At 36.0% G+C, this 20,046-nt stretch overlaps 1 protein-coding gene across 2 annotated transcripts in view; it reads left to right on the top strand.

Moving 5' to 3' along the window:
* The window catches only part of GOLPH3 (golgi phosphoprotein 3), a 43,598-nt gene that overhangs the window by 10,964 nt on the left and 12,588 nt on the right, over positions 1–20,046 (top strand). Inside the window, exon 2 of one of the 2 annotated variants that reach the window (XM_032470612.1) lies at positions 16,424–16,555. The exons of the other annotated variant lie outside the window; for it this stretch is intronic. Coding sequence (XP_032326503.1) covers positions 16,424–16,555 — 132 coding nt within the window. The remainder of the gene's footprint in view (positions 1–16,423; positions 16,556–20,046) is intronic. 2 annotated transcript variants of the gene reach the window in all.

Below are 20,046 nucleotides of genomic sequence, written 5' to 3'. Positions count from 1 at the left end.
GGTGTGATGTGGTATCTCATTGTGGTTTTGATTTGCATTTCTCTCGTGATTAGTGATGTTGAACATCTTTTCATGTGCTTATTGGCCATTTATATATCTTCTTTGGAGAAATGTCTGTTTAAGACCTTTGCCCATTTTTTAAACGGGTTGTTTTTTTCTGTTGAGTTTTAGAAATTCTTTATGTATTCAGGATATTAGTCTTTTATCAGCTACAGGCAAACGTTGTCTTGTTTTTATTGCACTTCACTTTATTGTGCTTGACAGATACTGCTTTTTTTTTTTTTTTTAAACAAGTTGAAGGTTTGTGTTAACTCTGTGTTGTCAGATGGTGATAGTGTAAACAACTTTCTATGTACACAAAATTTTGTGTTCTCACTTTATTGAGATACTTGCTTTATTGCAGTGGTCTGGAGCTGAGCCTGCAGTATCTCTGACATATGCCTATATGTGATTTGCAGGTATTTTCTCCTATTCTGTGGGTTGTCTTTTCACTCTGTTGATAATGTCCTTTAATGATGAAGTCTCTTTTTCTTTTGTTAATGCTTTTGGTGTCATATCCAATAATTCATTTCTGAATTCAATGTCGTGAAGCTTTTCTGTTTTCTTCTATGAGTTTTATAGTTTTAACTCTTAATTTGAGGCCTTTGATCCATTATGAGTTAGTTTTAGTGTAGGGTATAAGGCAAGAGTCCAGCTTCATCCTCTTACATGTAGATATCCAGTTTTCTCAGCACCATTTGCTGAAAAAACTGTCCCTTCTCTTTTGAATGGTCTTGACACCCTTGTTAAAAATCATGTAATCATACATGTGAGAGTTTATTTCTGGGTGCTCTATTCCCTTGGTCTCTATGTCTGTCTTTATGGCAGCACCATGTTGTTTTGATTACTGTAGCTTTGTTAATAAGTTTTGGAATCAGGAAGTGTGAATCCTCTAACTTTGTTCAAGCTATAAATTTTTTAAAGTGAAATTAGATTTAAAAAAAAAAATTACACGTCTGCCTAAACAGAGCCCTTGGAAAGAGCTCAGAGGTCTCATTCAGACCGTCCCTTGAAGTCTGTTCACCCTCTTCTCTTTTTTTGTCTGTCTACTGATTTGTCTTTGGTTGTAAATGCCTTTAGGAAATTCAAAAGGAGAGGTAACCAATTTATTTATACCTAACCTTGATGCTTCAGTAAGCAGTTGCAAATTTGGGGTTGGTGTTCAGGAGAGATGTTTGGACTGGAAATGGAGATTTGGGAGTTGCGTCTTTGCTCTAAGATTGTCCCTACACTCCTGCAGCCACGCGGTTACACAGTTGCTTAGGTCAGACTCTACAGTCTTCTCTCCCCGTCCATATCCAGTAGGTTGCTCAGTCTGTATTCTCTGAATTAATTCTTTGAATTTGTCTTCTCTTCTCCATTTTCAGGGCCACTGCCTTAGTTCAGGTCCTCATTATTCTGCCCATGACTATTTAAAATTTTCACTGCTCCATTACGTTCTCTTGTTGTACTCCTTCCTTACTCTGAGCCTAACACACAGAGGCTTCCGTCACCTGTCTTCCCCCATCTGCCGTTCTCTGCAGCTCCTTCCTTTCAGTTACAGGGAAAGTGTCCTTCTCTTAAGTCCAGTCCAGTCCCCTTCTCTCACCCAGCGCACTCTCTGCTTCTGTGGGTTTCTTGCTCTTTCGGCTGTTGTGTCTCCTCTTCCTGAATCCATCCGTCTCCTCCAGTAACCGCACACTACCATTTCAGGCTTTGTCATGACTTTACTTTCCCCATAGCTCTGTGGGCATGTTCTCCTTATATACTTTGTTATTAGAAACTCTACCTTCAGTAGAATTGGGATTGAAGGCCTAGGGTTTGTATTTTTTATATGGTTTCTTTCACTATTTGGTGGGGGAAGTGGCTCTTCTTCCACCTCCAGATTTCTTTGATCACATTTCGGCTGATGCTTTTGCCTGATCTGTGAACCATGGCAGCCTTTTTCTATTCCTGTGCATGCAATTCAGGGAAATTTTTAAAAAATACATCATCTTAATAGCTGGTAAAAAATAGAGGATTCCTTTGAAGGAAGGAGTTCCTCATGTAGGCTACTGTCTAAATTTCATGAGGAAGGGAAAAGTGAGTCTGTCGTCAGTGTAGAGTAGGTAGGAGTGCTGAATGCTGTGGGGACCGGGGCAAGTGAGGAAGTCCTGCAGTTGGGGGTGTGTGGCTGAAGAGGGACGTTGGAAATGGTAGGGAACACTTTAGAGAGAGAAGGTTTGAGCAGAATTTTGGAAGAGATGTGGCGTGTGACTTGATAGGAAACTAGCATTCTAGACAGAGTATGGCAGGATATGTATGAAAATAACTCAGTGGGAAAGTTATCCTTCTAAAAATGATGTTATTTTACATAGTTAAGGAATAAAATCTGAGTTGCTTAATAATGAGAACTAAGAGGGTGATTGTATGTGAAATAGGGAAAATTAGTACCTTCGGACCTTTAAACATAAGTTGGAAATGATATTGGAGGCATTTGTAGGTTTTAAAGACAGCAGTAATAGTGTAAACTGGGTTTTTAAAAAGACAGTTCTTTTAAGTGAAGAAAGGATGGGTAGACGGAAAAGCTGGAGGCAAGAAGGTTTGTAGTAGGCTTGAAGTTATTAGAATTTGTGAAATTTTGTGCCTGGTCTTGGATGAAGGGGAAACAGGGCTGATCAGAAAGATAATCATCGTAGAAGAATTATTTGAGTTTAATTACCATTAAAGCTTAAAGAGAAAAGGATGATTGATTTGACTTTAAAGAACCAATAGGTAGTAGGTGGTAATAGGTAGTAATACTGTCTTATTTCCTTATACAAGTCTGTGCTCATTGTTGAAAAAGATTTAGAAAATGTAGATTACAAAAGAGAAAAATAAAACCCATAATTGAACTTTTATTTCTTCAACAGACATTTACGGAGTGATACTGTATAGTAGGCATTGTACAAAGGAAGACAGATGCATATATAAACACATATAGATATGTATATATATATATATGTAAATTATACATTGTGATAGTAACTGTGAAGGAAAATCAGAGGATGCTGTGTAAGAATGGGTGTGGGAGGAGGGCACAGGGAAGAACTTTCCAGGGAAACGATATTTAGGTTGAGACCCAAAGAATGAGTAGCTGCCAAATCCAGTGAAGGCAGAATAGTATGTTTCAAGGCCCTGAGGTGATAAAGAGCTTCATTTGGTTTGAGGAACAGGAAGATGGTTCAGACAGTAGTGGAGATGGGAGAAAGACCTGAGATGACTGTAGGGAGTGCCAGAACATCCAGGCCTTACAAATCAGGTTAAGGATTTTGTGTATTATACTGAGTGCAATTGGGAAACCACTGAAGGATTTGGGGAGTGGTCTACCCAATCCTTATTTAAAAAAAAATTCTCTGTGGAGACTGGATTGAACAAAGGCAAGCAGTGGAAGTTGGGCAGTAATATTTTAGTATTACATTGTTCTCACAGTCCTGTTTATTTCTCCCAGTCCCAGTTTGCCTGTATTTATTTTTTTTTACTTAAAAAAAAGAGATTTCATTCCAATAGTGTTTTATAAACCCTTCTCTCTCTCTCTTTTTTTTTAATGAGGGGAGGTAATTGGGTTTATTTATTTATATTTGAAGGAGGTACTAGGAATTGAACCTAGGACCTCATGAATGCTAAGGATGTGCTCTAGTGCTTGACCTATACCCCACCCCCTTTCTCAATAATATAAAGTGACCACCTTCCCATGTTAGTAAATACAGATTTTCATGGTATGTGCTCATGGGAAAAACTCAGATGGCACAGCGAGAAACAAGGTGCTCCATTATTTCTAGTGACCGCATGGTAGAACATATTTTTTGATGTACCATAATTAATAGGGGTGTGTTATAAATACGGTCATATTGTGGACCTTCATCCTTTATTTTTCTTTCTTATGGCCTAGAAATCACATTATTACCTTTTTAGGTCTCAAGTTTGTATGAGCAGATTCTTCTAAATAGGATCTCCCTTTCTCTACCTGGCATCCAGTTCTTACCCATCTCTTGATGCCCAGCTGAAACTCTTCACCTTATTCTAACCCCCGAGGCACCATTCCTTGCTCTCATATCTGTTTTCCTTATCATTTTGTACCCCCAGCACGAAGTCTGGAATGCTGTAGGTGTTTATGCCTGTGTTATTGGTCTGCTGGGGCTGCCTAACAAAATACCAATAGAATTGGTTTAAACAGAAATTCCTTTTCTTGCAGTCCTAGAGGCTGGATGCTTGCATGGTCGGGTTCTGGTGAGGTTCCTCTTGCTGTGTCTTCACATGACAGAGGGAGAAGGCAAAATCTCTTGTGTCTTTTCCTTTAAGGACACTAATCTCATCATGGGCCCCCACCCTCATGACTTCATCCAAACCTAATTAGCTCTCAGAGGCTTCTAGCTTCCAAATACCATCATGAGACTTAGAATTTGGGGAGGGGAGGGATTCTATTCAGTTCATAGGATGTTTTTGGAATGAATGAATGCCATTTTATTCATATCAGTATTACCAGACACTTATCACAATGAATTATAGGAATTATTTCCCTTTTTATTCTGTGCCTTGTATCTTAGTCATCCCTATCACTTCTGCTTACCAATGTGTTGGTACTGAGTAGATGTTTATTGAATTAAAATTGTATTTTTCTTATTTCAAGAATTAAAACAGTTACTTTTTTTTTTTTACTGTGTGTACTTTTTTACTTTATGTAACTTTGTGCCTTTACCTACCAAATGGGATTGATTTTTTTCCTAGAGAATCATGCAGAGGTCAACATCTAGTAAAATTGTGTTACAGTGATTTGATAGAAAATTTGAATGCTTTCATTATTATATGTTATCCAAAATGTCCTCAACTTAAAATACTGACAGTGTAATGCAGTGGTGAAAGCACTGTAGAGTCACGTTACTTTGGCTTGAGGTATAACTGGTGATTCTGGAGTGTGATGTGGTTATACTTCTTAATTTATCTAAACTTCCTATTCTTCAAATGTAAAATGATAATATTTTTACTAGGTTATTTTGAGACGATAATTTACATATATGAAAACACCTTTGCAAACTGAAATGTTACTGTGTTTACTAAATAAAACCTTTGTGTTTCCTAGGGAAGAATTAAGATTATGGGATTATAGTTAGATCTTGTTAATAAGATGCTGTTAAATATACTGTTTGAAACTTTGCTAGTCAAAAGTATGTACATTTATGCCATAAATCCCTTAAAAAGTCATTTGTTTGAGAGGAAGTCAGTTTCTGCTTACACTTTGTTTTGTGCTGTCTGCAGTGAAGTGAAAAATGGCAGGAGTGGAAAGAAAAATGAGTAATCGACTTTTCTGTTTTCATGGGGGCTGAAAGAAGCTCGTGTAGATCAGCCATTAGACAGATAGGTCTTGGAAGGCAAGACAGACTAACAGCACTAGGGCTTTGGAGCTAGGGATACCAGTTTCAGCTCACTTTGCCATTCAGTAATTGGCAGGTCCCTTAATTCCCTTGAGCCTCAGTTTCATTATCTTGTGAAAATGAAAGAATAAATCCTGCTTCACAAGGTCTTCTAAGGATTAGATATGATGCACATCAAATGCTTAGCCCAATTTTAACTTATAGTAGGTACTTGGTATATGGCAAACCATGACTGTGTGCACATTGGAAGAAAAAAGGATTTAGGAGGATATGTTCCAGATGTTAATAGAAGTTACCCTTGAGGGAGGGGGTGATGGACGGAAAGGGATGGGGGAGATACGGACTCTAATTTTCTCTCAGTTCTATCTGAAAAAAAAATTTTAAAACAAGCTAGAGTGGCTGAGATGTCTCAAGAAGAGTATGTAAATGAGATAAGAAAAGACCACTTAGCAATGCACTTAAGGAGTAGGAAGAAGAGTAACCTTTAAACGCCTGAGCAGGAGCTGCAGAGGAAACCAGGAGAGTGGTGGTGTAGAAGCCAGGGGAGGAGAGGGATCAACAGCATTAGCTTTTGTGAGGCAAGAGAACTGTCTCTTGTTGAGAAGTCTATCAGATTACATGGGTTGGGAAATGGTGGAGACTTATTTTTTGACTGTGCTTTTAAGGAGTTTGTGGTAAATGAGAGGAAAATAGGGCCATTTAGTCCTAGTCTGTCTCTTTCTCATGATGGGAAAACTTGAGGATGTCCGAATGTCACTAGGGAGGTGCTAGTACATAGGTGAGAGGTTTAAGATATTTTAGGAGGGCAGGAGTTGTGAGCAAAGGTGCTGATTGAGGTGGGAGGAGAATGGGCAGAAGGATTAGCCTGAGGCAGTTTTCCTGTAGTAACCAGACAAAAGAATGAGTATGGCCAAATGAAGTTGAGTTTATTGGTGAGGCTCATTACTGGAAGCTGAGGTTGTTCCTGTCTGATGGTATTTACTTCCTAATATGTCATCTGCTGAAAGTGAGCCAAACTGAGATTTGAAGGGAATTTGATTTTGAAACAGCTGCTGTGGACTAGGGAAATGTAGAAGGATTTGCCAGGATGGCTTAGTTGAGATTGCAAGATTGCTTTATTCCCACCAGTTCAGAAGCACAGGCCTCAGTCACTTTCTGTAAAAGGAGAAAGTGGACAGTTGGATTGATCCATTGGAATTTTGCTAGGTGAATGCAGTGAAAGAAAAATAGAAAATACCTTTAGGAAATTAGCAGGAGTGTAGTTGAAGTGGTATACTCTGGGCTTACTTTCCCTTTTGTGGAATTGGGAGTGATGATAATATTTGCCTTAGAAGGTTGTGAAGGTTTAAATGAACTATTTAGAATAGTACTTGGCACAAAATGAGTGCCCAGTAAATTATTATTGTGCTGACTGGAGATGAGGGTAAGGATGGATGGGACTGATGTGAAGAAGGGTGGGGGGAGGCTTGGGATTGGAGTCTTTACAAAATTGAGAATTGTTCTTGGATTGAATTTATTACTTGGATTGGGATGTAACAGAGGGGTTCTTGGTTTGAGACTGGTATCCATGTTCCCAGGGAATAGATTGGTTTTTAGCCTGAAATCAGTTCTGCAATTCAGGGTAAAATGCTTGGGTGGGAAAAGTAATTGCTTTATTTTTAATGACATATAACTGGAAGGTATCATCTACTTCAGTTATGAATACAGGCAAGCTGAAGCAGTATTAACAGTATCTGTGAGGGGGGAGGTTATAGCTCAAGTGGTAGAGCGCATGCTTACCATGCATGAGGTCCTGGGTTCAATCCCCCATACCTCCATTAAAAAAAATAATAAGTAGACCTAGTTACCTCCCCCCTGCAAATAAAACAACAACAACAAAACAAAAAAAGCCTGTGTTTAAAAAAAAAAAACCCAGTATCTGTGAGTTTGTCACCAATCAAAACCAGAAATATTTTCATATCACATTACATGTATTTAGACACTTAACATTGTCTGTTCATCACTATGTTGGAATTACAGTGGTTATTAGACTTGCCACTGAAATTTGTTGTTTAATGTGCTAATAAAGAAGCATGTATTATTAATACCACACATTTGTTTATTTTTAATATTTTAATAACTTTTGATTTAGCTTCCTTTGTAATCTTATACATTCATTTTATTTTTTGCACATAAAGGCAGGATAAATACTTGTCCCTTGGAATCCATGGGGCATTGGTTCCAGGACCCTACATCCCAGCAGATACCAAAATCCTCGGATGATTAGGTCCCTTATATAAATAATGCATATAACCTACACACATCCTCCTGTATACTCTAAATCATCTCTAGATTACTTACAATACTTAATGCAGTGTAAATACAATGTTAAATGGGGGCAAATTAAAGTTTTACTTTTTGGAACTTTCTGGGATTTTTTTTTCCCCTCTAATATTTTTCAGCCTTGTTTGAATCATTGGATGTGGAGTGCTGACTAAACTTAATTTTCTTTAAAGTGCTAAGTTTTAGAATAAGGAGTTAGTGTCTTAGTTACTTCCAGTGAGGTGTGGGCTTTTTTTGTTTTTAAAAATTATCACTTGTAGTTTTTTAATACATTCATTGTGTTTCAATCACTTGTATTAATTATTCTTTTTGATGTTCTAGCTGCCCCACCTTTGGCCTATGGGAATTCCTTTCTTTTGACTTCAGTGTCCTTTGGATATAACTTCTTAACCTTTGATAACTTCTTGCTTTCTGGCCAATTCCGGCAAATGTCCTGGGCTTGTCTTGTACATATCCTGTTCCAGATCCGGGATCAGTCTTCAAGGAATCCTAGTTTTTATTAGTGGGAAATGAACCACAGTCTGGGTACTGGGTGCATGCAGTGTTATTGGGATGTCATTGCTTCTAGGACTTTTCAGTATTCTGAGAGAGAATATGGTTTCTTCAAGGGACAGCTAGCATTTTGGGGAAGGGTAAAAAATCAATTTACATGTCTTTTGATTCAAATTTAACATTATGAATTTTTATATCCCTTACTAAATTTTATACCTGTATCTGTTTTTCTCTTAAATTACACTACATAAGTTTTTTTTTTTTTTTTTTTTTATCAGCCTCTGTTTCTTCTAGATTTTGAGTACTACCTGGAAAGTTTTTTTACTGCTCCCAAATTATAAATGTATTCCCCCTTATTTTCTTCTAATACTTATATTGTTCATTTTACATTTCAGTCTCTGATCCATTTGGAGTTAATTTTGATGTATTACATGAAGTATGGATCTAATTTTATTTTTCTAAATGGCTATCCAGTGTCCCAGTACTGTTGATTAAACTGTCCATCTTTCCGTCTTATACTGATTACATCTTTGGAGAAATGTCTATTGAGGTCCTTTGCCCATTTTTAAATTGGATTTATATTTTATATATATATTTATTTATTTATTTATTTATTTATTTATTTATTTATTTATTTATTTATTTATTTATTTATTTATTTTACTATTGAGTTGTATGAGTTCTTTATGTATTTTGGATATTAACCCCTTACTAGATATATGATTTGAGATAGCACCTGTATTATATACTAGTTTTCAGTGTGTTTTTGGGTCTGTTTCTGAATTTTATTCTCTTGGTCTGTTTGTTCATATGCCAGTATCACATCATTTATCTAGAGTCTCTTGGTGCATCGCATAAGTTCTGGTATACTTGTGTTTCCATATTTGTTGTTTCAAGAAATTTTTAATATCTCATTTAATGTCTTATTTGATCAGTTTGATATTTAAGAGGATCTCAGTGTCCAGCAAAAACTTGAAAAATTTCTTGTTTATTCCTGCATTATGTATAATAGTGCCAAACACCAGTTTTCAGGTCCTCTATTACAAATTTTTATCTATCCTGAGATGTTAACTTTATTCTTCAGATAGTTCTTTATATGTTGTTAAACAGTTGTAAAATTACCCTTGATGATTGACTTGCAAATTCTTTTTTGGAAATTAAAATAGATCATATATCCTGTTTTGCCATAAACCACATACTTACCCCCTCAGGGAATTGTTAATTCATTAGACTCATACTTGTGGAATGCTTGAAGTCTGTCTCATTGTGTACAGGAGAAAATGGAAACTCGGAGAGGATATTAAGTGACATGCTTAAAATTCTCTAACAAATTTTCCTTGTGGCCATGGCCAGGATCAGGTCTCTCAGTATCTGGTCCAGACTGATTCTTAACGTCTCAATAACACTGTGTGTGAAGAGTTTTACTACCTATTTCAAATTCTTTGTAATAGGTTTATTCTGATTTTTTATTTCTTCTTGGGTTGGTTTTGGTAATTGATGTTTTTCCAGCAGTTTGAACCTTTTGTCTAAATTGTCTAATTTATTGGCACAAAGTTGTTTATAGTGTTCCCTTATAATCCTTCAAATTTTGTATGGTTGGAAATGATGTCCCTACTTTATTTTTATTTTGGTAATTTGTGTATTTGTCTCCCCTTTCCTTTCTCCCTCCACTCCTGTTTTAACCTTGATCTTTTTAAAGAAACAACCTGGCCTTCATTGACTTTTCCCCTTTTCTGTTTTTCTGTTCTGCATTTCATTGGTTTCCATGCTAGTCTTTATTATTATCCTTCCCTTTGGTGCTTCGGATTTAGTTCTTTTTCTAGTTTCTTAAGGTGGAAGGTTAGGCTGTTGATTTGAGATCTTTCTTCTTTTGTAATACAGATATTTAATAAAGCTATGAATTTCTAAACACTGCTTTAGCTGCATCCCATAGATTTTGGTATTTTGTGTTTGCGTTTTTGTTCAGTTCAAAATACTACTTCCTAACTTCTCTTGTGATTTATTTGACCCAGGGATTACTTAGAAGTGACAGATTGATTCTCACATGGGGAGTCCCACATTTTGTTCTGTTGATTTCTAATGTAGTTCCCTTGGAGTAAAACATATTTTCTATGATTTCAGTCCTTTTAAATTCATTGTTTTATGGGATAGCATATGGAGTATCTTGGAAAATATTCAAATGTGCTTGAAAAGAATGTGTATTTTGCTATTGTTGACTAGAGAGTTTTATAAATGTCATTAAGTCAGCTTGGTTGATACAGTTGTTCAGCGTCTACTGTTTTCTGTCTACTTCTATCAGTTATTGTCAGTGTAGTCTTAACTACTATTATTGTATTGTTTATTTCTCCTTTTTGTTAGTTTTTGCTTCATGTATTTTGGGATTCTCTTGTTAGGTGTATGTATACTTGTGTATAATTGTTAATCTTCCTGATGCTTAACTTCATTATGGTTAATTTTCCTTACCCTGAAGTCTACTTTATCTCATGTTAATTTATCTGTTCCAGCTTTCTTTTGATTAGTGTTTGCATGGCTTTTCTTTCTTTCATTCTTTTAAACCTATTTGTGTCTTTGGATCTAAACTGTGTCTTGTAGACAGCATATGTATGATTAGAGCTTTTATCTAGTCCTGGAAACCACCTTTGTTGGAGTATTTGATTTGTTCACATTTAATGTAATTTTTGATAGAGTTGGATTTACACCAGCCACTGTGCTCCTAGTTTCCTGTGTCGAAATTTTTTTCTGTCCCTTTGCTCCTCTTTTACTACCTTCTTTTGTGTTAAATAGAAAATAAAAAAATTATACCATTTAAATTGCCTTTCACCTCCCTACCTCCCTGTAAACCTGTATCCATTTGAGTTTTTCCCTCAGTAGTTGCTCTAGGGATTACAACATGCATCTTTATCACACTCTTCTTTAAAGTAATACTAATTTAATTCCAGCAAAATGTAGAAGCTTTGCCCCAATAAAGCCTCATTTACTCCCCCTCCCTTAGTGCATTATTGTTAGAAATACAGGTTTATGTGTTATAACCCCAACAATGCTGTTGTATACTTGTTTTATGGAGTCTTTTACTTTTAAATGAGTTTTTAAAAGCAAAAAGAAAATATATAGTCTTTCTTATTTATTAACTTTTGTAGTTATCTTTTCATACGGTTTTGAAATAGTGTCTGATGTTACTTACTTTCAGTCAGCAGGAATTCCTTTAGTATTTCATGTAAGGCAAACCTGCTAGCAACAAATTCAGCCTTTGTTTATCTGGAAATGTCTCTGTTTCATCTTCATTTTTGAAGGATAATTTTGCTGAGTATAGATTTTCTTTTGATAGTTTCCTTTCAGCACTTTGAATATATTATCCTAGTGTCTCTGGTCTCCAGTATTTCTAGTGAGAAATTATCTGGTAATTGTGTTGTTCCTTTATATATGGTAAGTTGTTTGTCTTGCTCCTTTCGTTATATTCTTTATTTTTGTCAGCAGTTTGTGATGCATCTAGGTGTGATGATCTGTTTTTCCAGCTTGGAGTTTGTTGAGCATCTGGATCTTAGATGAATATTTTTCACCAAATTTGGGGAGTTTTCAGCTATTATTTTTTCTGCTTTATTGCTTTCTCCTCTTTTTGAGACTCCTGTCACTCCTGGGAGGCTTGCTTGAATACTTTATTTAGTCTTTGAGGCTTTCCTCATTGTCTTCATTCTTTTTTCTTTTTGTTCTTTAAATTCAAATTCAAGTTCATTGATTCTTTCTCTCTCATTTCAGATCTACTGTTGAGCTCCAATAATGAACTTTTTTTTTTAATACAAGTTATGATTTTTAATCAGATTCTTGACAATCAGCCTCCTCATGATAGGCAGACCTTACCCTTACTTGGAAGATAGGAGTTAATAAAGCACAGTTATCTATAAAAAATACCATATTCCAGTTCTTATTCCAGAAGATGTCAACCCCAGCGCTGTGGATAGTAGGAAGAGGTGACAGTATTTGCAGAACCAGTCTTGGTCCTGGTATCCTAATCCCCAGACTTGCTCATCATTCCTCATCGGATAGTTTTCCCCTCCCTCTATGAACATTTAATCTAACCTTATACGTATTTTGGGGACAAGTTGGCTGTTGCTTACTTAAATAATTACATGTTCTCTAAATTCTTTTGCTTATGCTCCTTGTATTAGGCTGCAAATGGTATTCATTGCATGACATTTCCAAAGTACCTACTACAGGCGAAACTCTATGCTTGGGGCTTTGAAGGACATGGATGAGGTCAGGTGTAAACAAGGGAGTCTTAATGACCGTGCCTAGAACTAGCCAACAGTTGCAAGACAGCAAGCCGACTGTACAAGCCTGATACTGACAAGGTATCATAAATATGTGCTTTTGTCAAAATATGCACATCAGCTAAAGCTAAATAAATGAATTAACTAAATTCCTAGAAATGAATTTAAAAATGCAATCAGTTATTCATTCTTAGGTTAGTGAACTTTCCATTTGTTATGCTTTTTAACTAAAGAGTTTCCATCTATTTATTGAGATTCTGTACTTGATGAATCATCTTAATGAGTCATTGTCGTTCTTTTCTTTAATTCTTTAAATATGATTTCCTTTAGTTCTATACCAGTTTGAATTTGATGTGTAAATGATTTTTAATGTGTATCTTAATGTGTGTGGTTTCTATCTTTGTAAGGTTGAGGGTGTCAGGATTTCATTAGCTTTTAGTTAGATGAGATTAATTGGAATGGAGCACTTGGAGTGTAAGTAATGTTTGATTAACGATGAGTGCTAACTTGCTTTCTGACAGATGGATTAGTTGGGTTGATGGGACTGCTGTTTGTTTTCTAGTGAGCAGCTGCCCTTTTGTCAATCACACTTACTGGTTTTCTAATTCAACTGAAGGTGAAGTGTATGCAGATTTGAATTTCTTAGCCATGCATAATATTTTTTAGCCTATGATGAAACTTTTGGTTATAATCTCTATACTTGAATCACACAGACCTTTGTCAGATACCACTGACTTAATGTTTCATTAAATTCCTCTTGGAATCTGGAATCTCAAACCCGTTTGCGGATCCGAAATGATTATTGGCTTCCAAGCACAAGAGCTGTGTAATATCACTGAATACATAGACATAATTTGTTACAATAATCATCATTGTTACTTCTTTACTCTCTCATAGTATGGTTGCAAATGTAGTTAAGTTATGCTTTTGAACCAAATCATAAACTGCTTGATGTTGTCAAGTCTTCCTCGCCTGTTTTAACCATCATTTTTAAAGTGGTTGGCTTGCTTTCTTGACTGAAGGGTATAAGATTTTTACTGGGGTGTAAACACACTCATGCCCTGAATATATAACCATCCTGTTTAGACTACAGATTGTTGTAATTGTTTCAGGGAGTAGTGGTTTGTCTGAGGACAAAATCCTCTGGGTAGTGTGGTTGTTACTGACCTGTTGTAAAATATTTTCCACTGAGAAGTCAGGTGGGTTGGTGTCATGCCTGGATCTGGATGTTCAGTCATCCAGTCTTGTACCAAGTCTTAAGTACTCCCAGTAACTGACAAGTTGGACCCTAGTTCATCATTACACTATTATGCACCTGTGAAGACTTTGCCACATGTCTCTTCTCTCTTCCATGGATTTAGGTTAGCTCAGTAGCTGTAATACCACATTTCCTTTAATGTACCATCTGTTTTAAAATGCATCCCAGTATCAGAGATACAACTTTTTCACCTCAGGTTTATTGAGAAATCATTTACTTTAAGGTATATACTTTGTTTTTTTAGACATAATGTTGTTACATGGTAAATAGACTACAGTATAGTATAAATATAACTTTTATATGCACTGGGAAACAAGAATATTGGTGAGGTCACTTTTTTGTAATATTGGCTTTATTGTGGTGGTCTAGAACCAACCTTGCAGTATCTCTGAGGTATGCCTGTATTGTGAAATGATTACCACAGTAGGTTTAGTTAACATCTATCATCTCATATAGGGATACTGAACTTCTAAAATGCATGTTTATTGTATGCTTTAGGATCGATGAAATGTAGTTTTAAGGTTAGCACTAAAGATTAGAAGGTTGAGGGTCTCTCTAGCACTTGCAGGGCCTAACGTGGTCCTCCAGTTTCTGATTCTAAGTAGTTCTGCTGGTGGTCTGTTTCATTTCTTTGTGACATGGATTCACTGCAGATTTTGCTGGTCTAGGTCATGACCAAATTCACTTGACTCTTTTCCAATGTACTGCTTTCCCTTTAATATATACTTAATTCTCAAGTATATACCATCTGATCTGGTAATACCATTTAAATTTTTTATTTAATACTGCCCTTTTTGGTACCCTTTCTTCCCCATCCCCTGTCTCCAGTAACTTAGTTAATTCCTGATCATGCTTTATAATGTGGATTTTAGCAGGTGTCATCAGTATGCTGGACTGTTCTGTTGCTTGGTATGGCTTTGATGACTTCATTTACCTTTGAAATACTGCTAGTAAGTACCAGATTTGCTGCAGAACTGTCCATCCCCATTTGTCTATTTTCCCACATGAATTCATGTTTAAGCATGTCTTTTAATGCTCTTGCCAAAAAGCCGTTCACTAAATGTAGATCTTTAAAGTCTGTTATTAAAGACTTCATTTTGCCAGCATCTCCAGGTATACCGTTACTCTGGGAGCAGTTGAGATTGAGACATTTTGTTCTCTGCTAGCAAGTGTAAGCTTCTAATAAGTACTGCGTACTGCTTATCTGAAATTTCTAGGCTGCAGAGACAAGGCATAGCCCTGTCCACATCCATCACTGCTTTACGAGGTGTACTCTCTTGTTTATAGTTTGTAGAGGATCACCTAGGAACTCCATCTGTCTGTCCAGGCCAGTTGAATCTGTAAATATGACTTCATATGAATCCATTCCCAGGCTTCCTAGGGCTTTAATTGTCTTGGATACACAAGCCATGGATTTTACCTTAATGTCTGTAAGTTTTGGGTCTTATTAACCATTTAGCTGGATCTCTTGTGATCTTAATTTAATCAGACCCCTAACACTGAGTTTAAAAGGCTTCCCTCAAATCCAGTCAGTGTCTGCTTCCTTGGCCTCACATTTAAATCTGCCTCTTTAAATTGATATTTTTGTTTTTCACCCCGTGGCTCTCTTAATCTAAATTCTCATTCCCCCAAAGCCCTCATTGTCAGCAGTGGTAGCTTCATCACTTAAGTTCCTGTGTCAGTAGTGAAGGCCCATGGGCCCTGATGGTCAGTCATCTTCTGAAATACAAGGTGACCACTGTGACCTGGCAAAGTACCAAGACTGACCTCAAGAAAGTACCAGAACCGAGGGTTTAGTCTTCCCTAATCCTAGGCCCTCCATTCTTCAGAGAATCGATTGGCCTGTTAGCCCTCCCACCAAGATTATATGTTACCCTGTTCTGAGTCTTAACCATAATCAGTTGCAGTTTCTGCTTTCTTCTCAGAATTGGGTACTTTAATAGGTGGCAACCCAGCTGGCAAAGTTCATGGCTTCATAATTTGGATGATCCCAGTTCTTAGCTCTCAGAGTGACTGCCCTGACTTCATCAGTGATGCCTGGTTGACTTGAATAGTCCCATATCCCTAGATGTCTATTAATCTCGTTCTGTCTGGCTGTTTCTCTACCTTGGATGTTGCCCTTAAATTTCTCTTTGTTTGGGGAGGTGAGGGGTGGTGGTGGGCATCTGATCACTTTACTGTTCATTATTCAGAACTAGGCAGGGCCCCATACGTAAATTTTCTGGTATATTCTTTCAAAGTTAATCTTATGTTTTTATCCTAAACAACATTGAATGATGTTCTAATTCTCCATGAGGCCACATTGCGCTCCATTATTTTTCCTGAGCTTCTTAACTTGCCCATGTATACTAGTAATAAACCCCTACTATCTGAGGTTAACTGAGTGGGTGAGCTCTGATCCCTGCAATTTGAAAGAGCCTAATATAAACATGTAACTTAGTGACTTCCAAAGTTATTTGTTGTTTATCTGTATGGAAGGAAAGTGGTGAAGAGATAGTAAGTCCTTGAAAATCCTAGATTAGTAGTGTATAGTAATTGTATTTTTTTTTTTTAGCATTTTAATTTTAATTATGGAAAGACATTAAAGGTACAAGGCACAAAAAATAACTTTGGCTAAAGATATTTCTGTTCTTGACTCTTGAGTTCAAAGTAAACTAGCTTTTTTTTTGTTTTAATAGGGTTACACATCATTTTGGAATGACTGTATATCATCTGGATTACGTGGCTGTATGTTAATTGAATTAGCGTTGCGAGGAAGGTTACAGCTAGAGGCTTGTGGAATGAGACGTAAAAGTCTATTAACAAGAAAGGTAAGAGGGGGGCTACATAACATATCCTTTTTAAAAAGTTGTGCTGCCTAAAAATGAAGAATGTTTCTGCTACTGGCTTTCAAAAATTAAAGAGGAAGTTGATTCTTAAGTTACATCTTTATTGATTCATGTTTCCATGTATTTCTTGCATCCTTGGTTTTTTGGTTCTTTGTACGTAATGAGTGTAATGTAATTCATTGTTAGGATCACTGGCCATTGCATCCTGCATATTCAAGAGACTCCAGAGTTTATTTGCTGCTTCTGAAAGCCACAGTTTGGAAAACTTGACATGACCACTCAAAAAGTGGTATTGTACCGATTAACTATGCCTAGGCTATTGATCTTTTGGCAGACTATAAATACTTTCCAGATCTCTGCCTCTCCACTGTGAAGGTCTGTGTTAATAGATGTATTATTGGCTAGTTTTTAGAATTTTTAACTTCAACCTCAATCTAAAATATTCAGGACCGTTTCTCTTCTAGTCTGTCATTGTTTCTTGGGGGGCGTGGGATGTTTCAAAACTATTATTTCCTTAATTCATTGTCTTAAAATGAAATTAAAAAAGTTTTAGGTGAAAACTGAACTTTATTTGATTGATATGCCAGAGAGAGTAATAATCCTACAGGAAAGAAGGCCACTAATTTGTTCTTGAAAGTTATATACAAAGTAAACATGGTATAGTAGAAAATATTCCTTATGGAATTTTAAAATTAAATCTAGTCATTTAAAGTAGAGTCAAATGAGCTGACACGAGATTAGTTTTAAAATGACTGTTTTAGATAACTATGTCATAAAGCAGAATGTAATCTTTATTTCCATTTTTACTGTGTAGCCATAGATTTATGGAGGACAAAAACCCTAAGAATCTGCCATTATAATTTTCAGTGAAATATACACGTTGGTTACTGCTAATAATAGAAATTATAAGTAGTTTTGCATTAATGTTATGGAGCCCTGACCTGAAGCGAAAAGATTTTGATACTGTTTTGTGTGTGTGTGTGTGTGTGCAGGAACAAGAACCAGTTTTGTGTTGGTAGTCAACAGATTATTTACTCTTTCATTTATTCAGTCATCAAATGTTTATTTAGTGCTTTAAGTCTGCCATGCTTTGTGCTTGACCCTGGGGTATATACATAAGTGACCAAGAGACACATACATGTTTCCTGCCTACCAGCTTTTTATTTCAATCTACTTGTTTGTATGATCTTAACTAGGTAGTTGATGTGTCTTTTGAAAGAATACTCCAATATGACTTAATTTACTCACTTAAAAATATTATTGATTTTACTAAGATAACACATTATGATAGTTATAAAATCAAATTGTACTGAAAGGCTTATTATAACAAAAAAATAGCAATCTTGTACCTACCCTTCCTCAGTTGTTTGTTAGTCTTGCACCTGGGAGGCAACCATTCTTAGTTTTTGTATTAGTTTTCTAAGGTTGCTTTAACAAATGAGCACAGACTTGGTGGCTTGAAACAACAGATGTTTATTCTCTTACAGTTCTGGAGGGCAAACTGTGCTGTGCTCTTGTTGAAAGCTCATTGAAGAAGATTCTGTTCCTTGCCTCTTCTAGTTTCTGATGCCTTGAGGCCTCCTTGGCTTCTGGCTGCATGTCTCTGTTCTGTTTTCACATCCCCTTCTCCTCTGTGTGTGTCTCCTTTGTATGTCACTTGTAAGGACACTTCCATTGCATGTAGGGCTCATCTGGATAATCCAGGACAATCTCATATCCAGACCTAACTTAACTTAATATTGTTTACAAAGATTTACTGGGGATTAGATTCTGGGGGCCAGGACATGAACATCTTTTGGGGGCCACCGTTCAACTTGCTACAGTTCTCACTGATTTTGGCATTTACCTCCATATTTCTAAATAACGTTATACTGCCATCTCTTGATAAATCTGTTTGAGACGCTGTTTACTTACATCTATTACTTAAAATAGATGAATATTTGGCTTTCTTACGTACCACTTTTTACCTCTAATTTTTGACCTGTGGCCTATTAGTAAATATTTTCTGCCCATACATATAATTTCTCTTTAGTTTATTTTCTTGGAGGAAATAGAGTTAATGTCATAATTTTTGGCAAAACAGTAATGATTGTTTTATATTATTGCAACTGTGTTAATAGTGTTTTCTGCAGAGTTAAGTTATATCTTCTGATTTCCTTTCTTATATAGTTTTTTGTTTTTTTCCTAGAGTTAATATCTCTTTTTTTAAAGTTAGAATTAATCTCTCTTTTTAAAACTTTTCTATGTAGCTGTCCTTTTTTCTTATATGCTCCATCAGAGAAGAATTAGCATTATTAATTTTCAGATGTTCAGATACATCAGATACCCATTAAAATTTGCCTGTGGTCCAGTCTGGGCAGGTTATGCTTTGGTTCTACTGGGATTTCCTGTCATATTTTTGCTGCTTTCAGCCCCCTGTTTTCTGGATCTCATATTTCCTTCCACCCTTGTGGGAAGAAAATGTTTTGAGGCTCTGGATGCCTGAAAATTCCTTTATTGTTCTTCACTTCTATTTGACAAGTTGGCTGGAAATAGAATGTTAGATTTAAGTTATTTTTCCACAGAATTTTTAAGACATTTCCCCATTTTCCTCTAGTGTACAATACAGAGTCACTGTTAAAGTTGGATGCCATCTGATTTTCCTTCTTTGTATACCTGTTTTTTTTCTTCTCTGTTTTATTTGAGATCTTCTGTTTATCTCCGGTGTTCTGAAATTATACAATATGCCTTGATGTGGGTCTTTTAAAATTCATTATGCTTGTACTTTTTCAATATAGAAGTGTGTGAGTTTGGATTTTGGAAATTTTTTTTTATATTTCTTGTATCTACTAGACTCTTTTCTAGAATTATGTAAGTTGAATATGGACCTCTTGGCTATTCTTTTTTAAATTTCTGGTTTTTATATTTTTCTTTCTGGTTTGTTTCCTAACTTGAGATACAATTGACATTCTCTTGGTCTCTCTTGAATCTTTTAACCCTCTGTTAAGTTTTTTATTGTGGCTTTCATGGTTTTGATTTCCAGAGGCCCTTTCTTGTTTTGTTTTTTTTTTAATCGTGGCTTCTTACTCTTGTTTTATGGATGTCATATCATCTTTTAAATCTCTGAGGATATTACAGCTCTTTTGAGAATTTTCTTTATCTTTGTTACCAGTTTCTTCAATTCTTATTTTTGCTTTTGGTCTTTTCCTTGTTGAAGACTTCCTTGCATATGTTTTCTTACCATTGGTTATCTATTTATATTTAAGTATGAGGCTCATCCTCCAAGAAAATAAACTAAATAGAGATTATATATGTGGGCAGAGAATATTTACTAATAGGCCACACATTACTGAATTTTGGTAAGGAGTTGGAACTTGCTCTGTCACTGAAGAATTTTAAGCAGAAACTGGAATGTCATGTGGTAAGATTTGCCTTTAGAAAGATCAGTGAGGAGAATGGATTGAAAGCACTAAAACTAGGTGAGGGAAGATAGT

The sequence above is a fragment of the Camelus ferus genome, chromosome 3 (assembly GCF_009834535.1).
Source record: "Camelus ferus isolate YT-003-E chromosome 3, BCGSAC_Cfer_1.0, whole genome shotgun sequence".
Classification (NCBI taxonomy): Eukaryota; Metazoa; Chordata; class Mammalia; order Artiodactyla; family Camelidae; genus Camelus; species Camelus ferus.
Note: the sequence above shows the minus strand (reverse complement) of the source record. Positions and strands in the feature narration are given on the sequence as shown.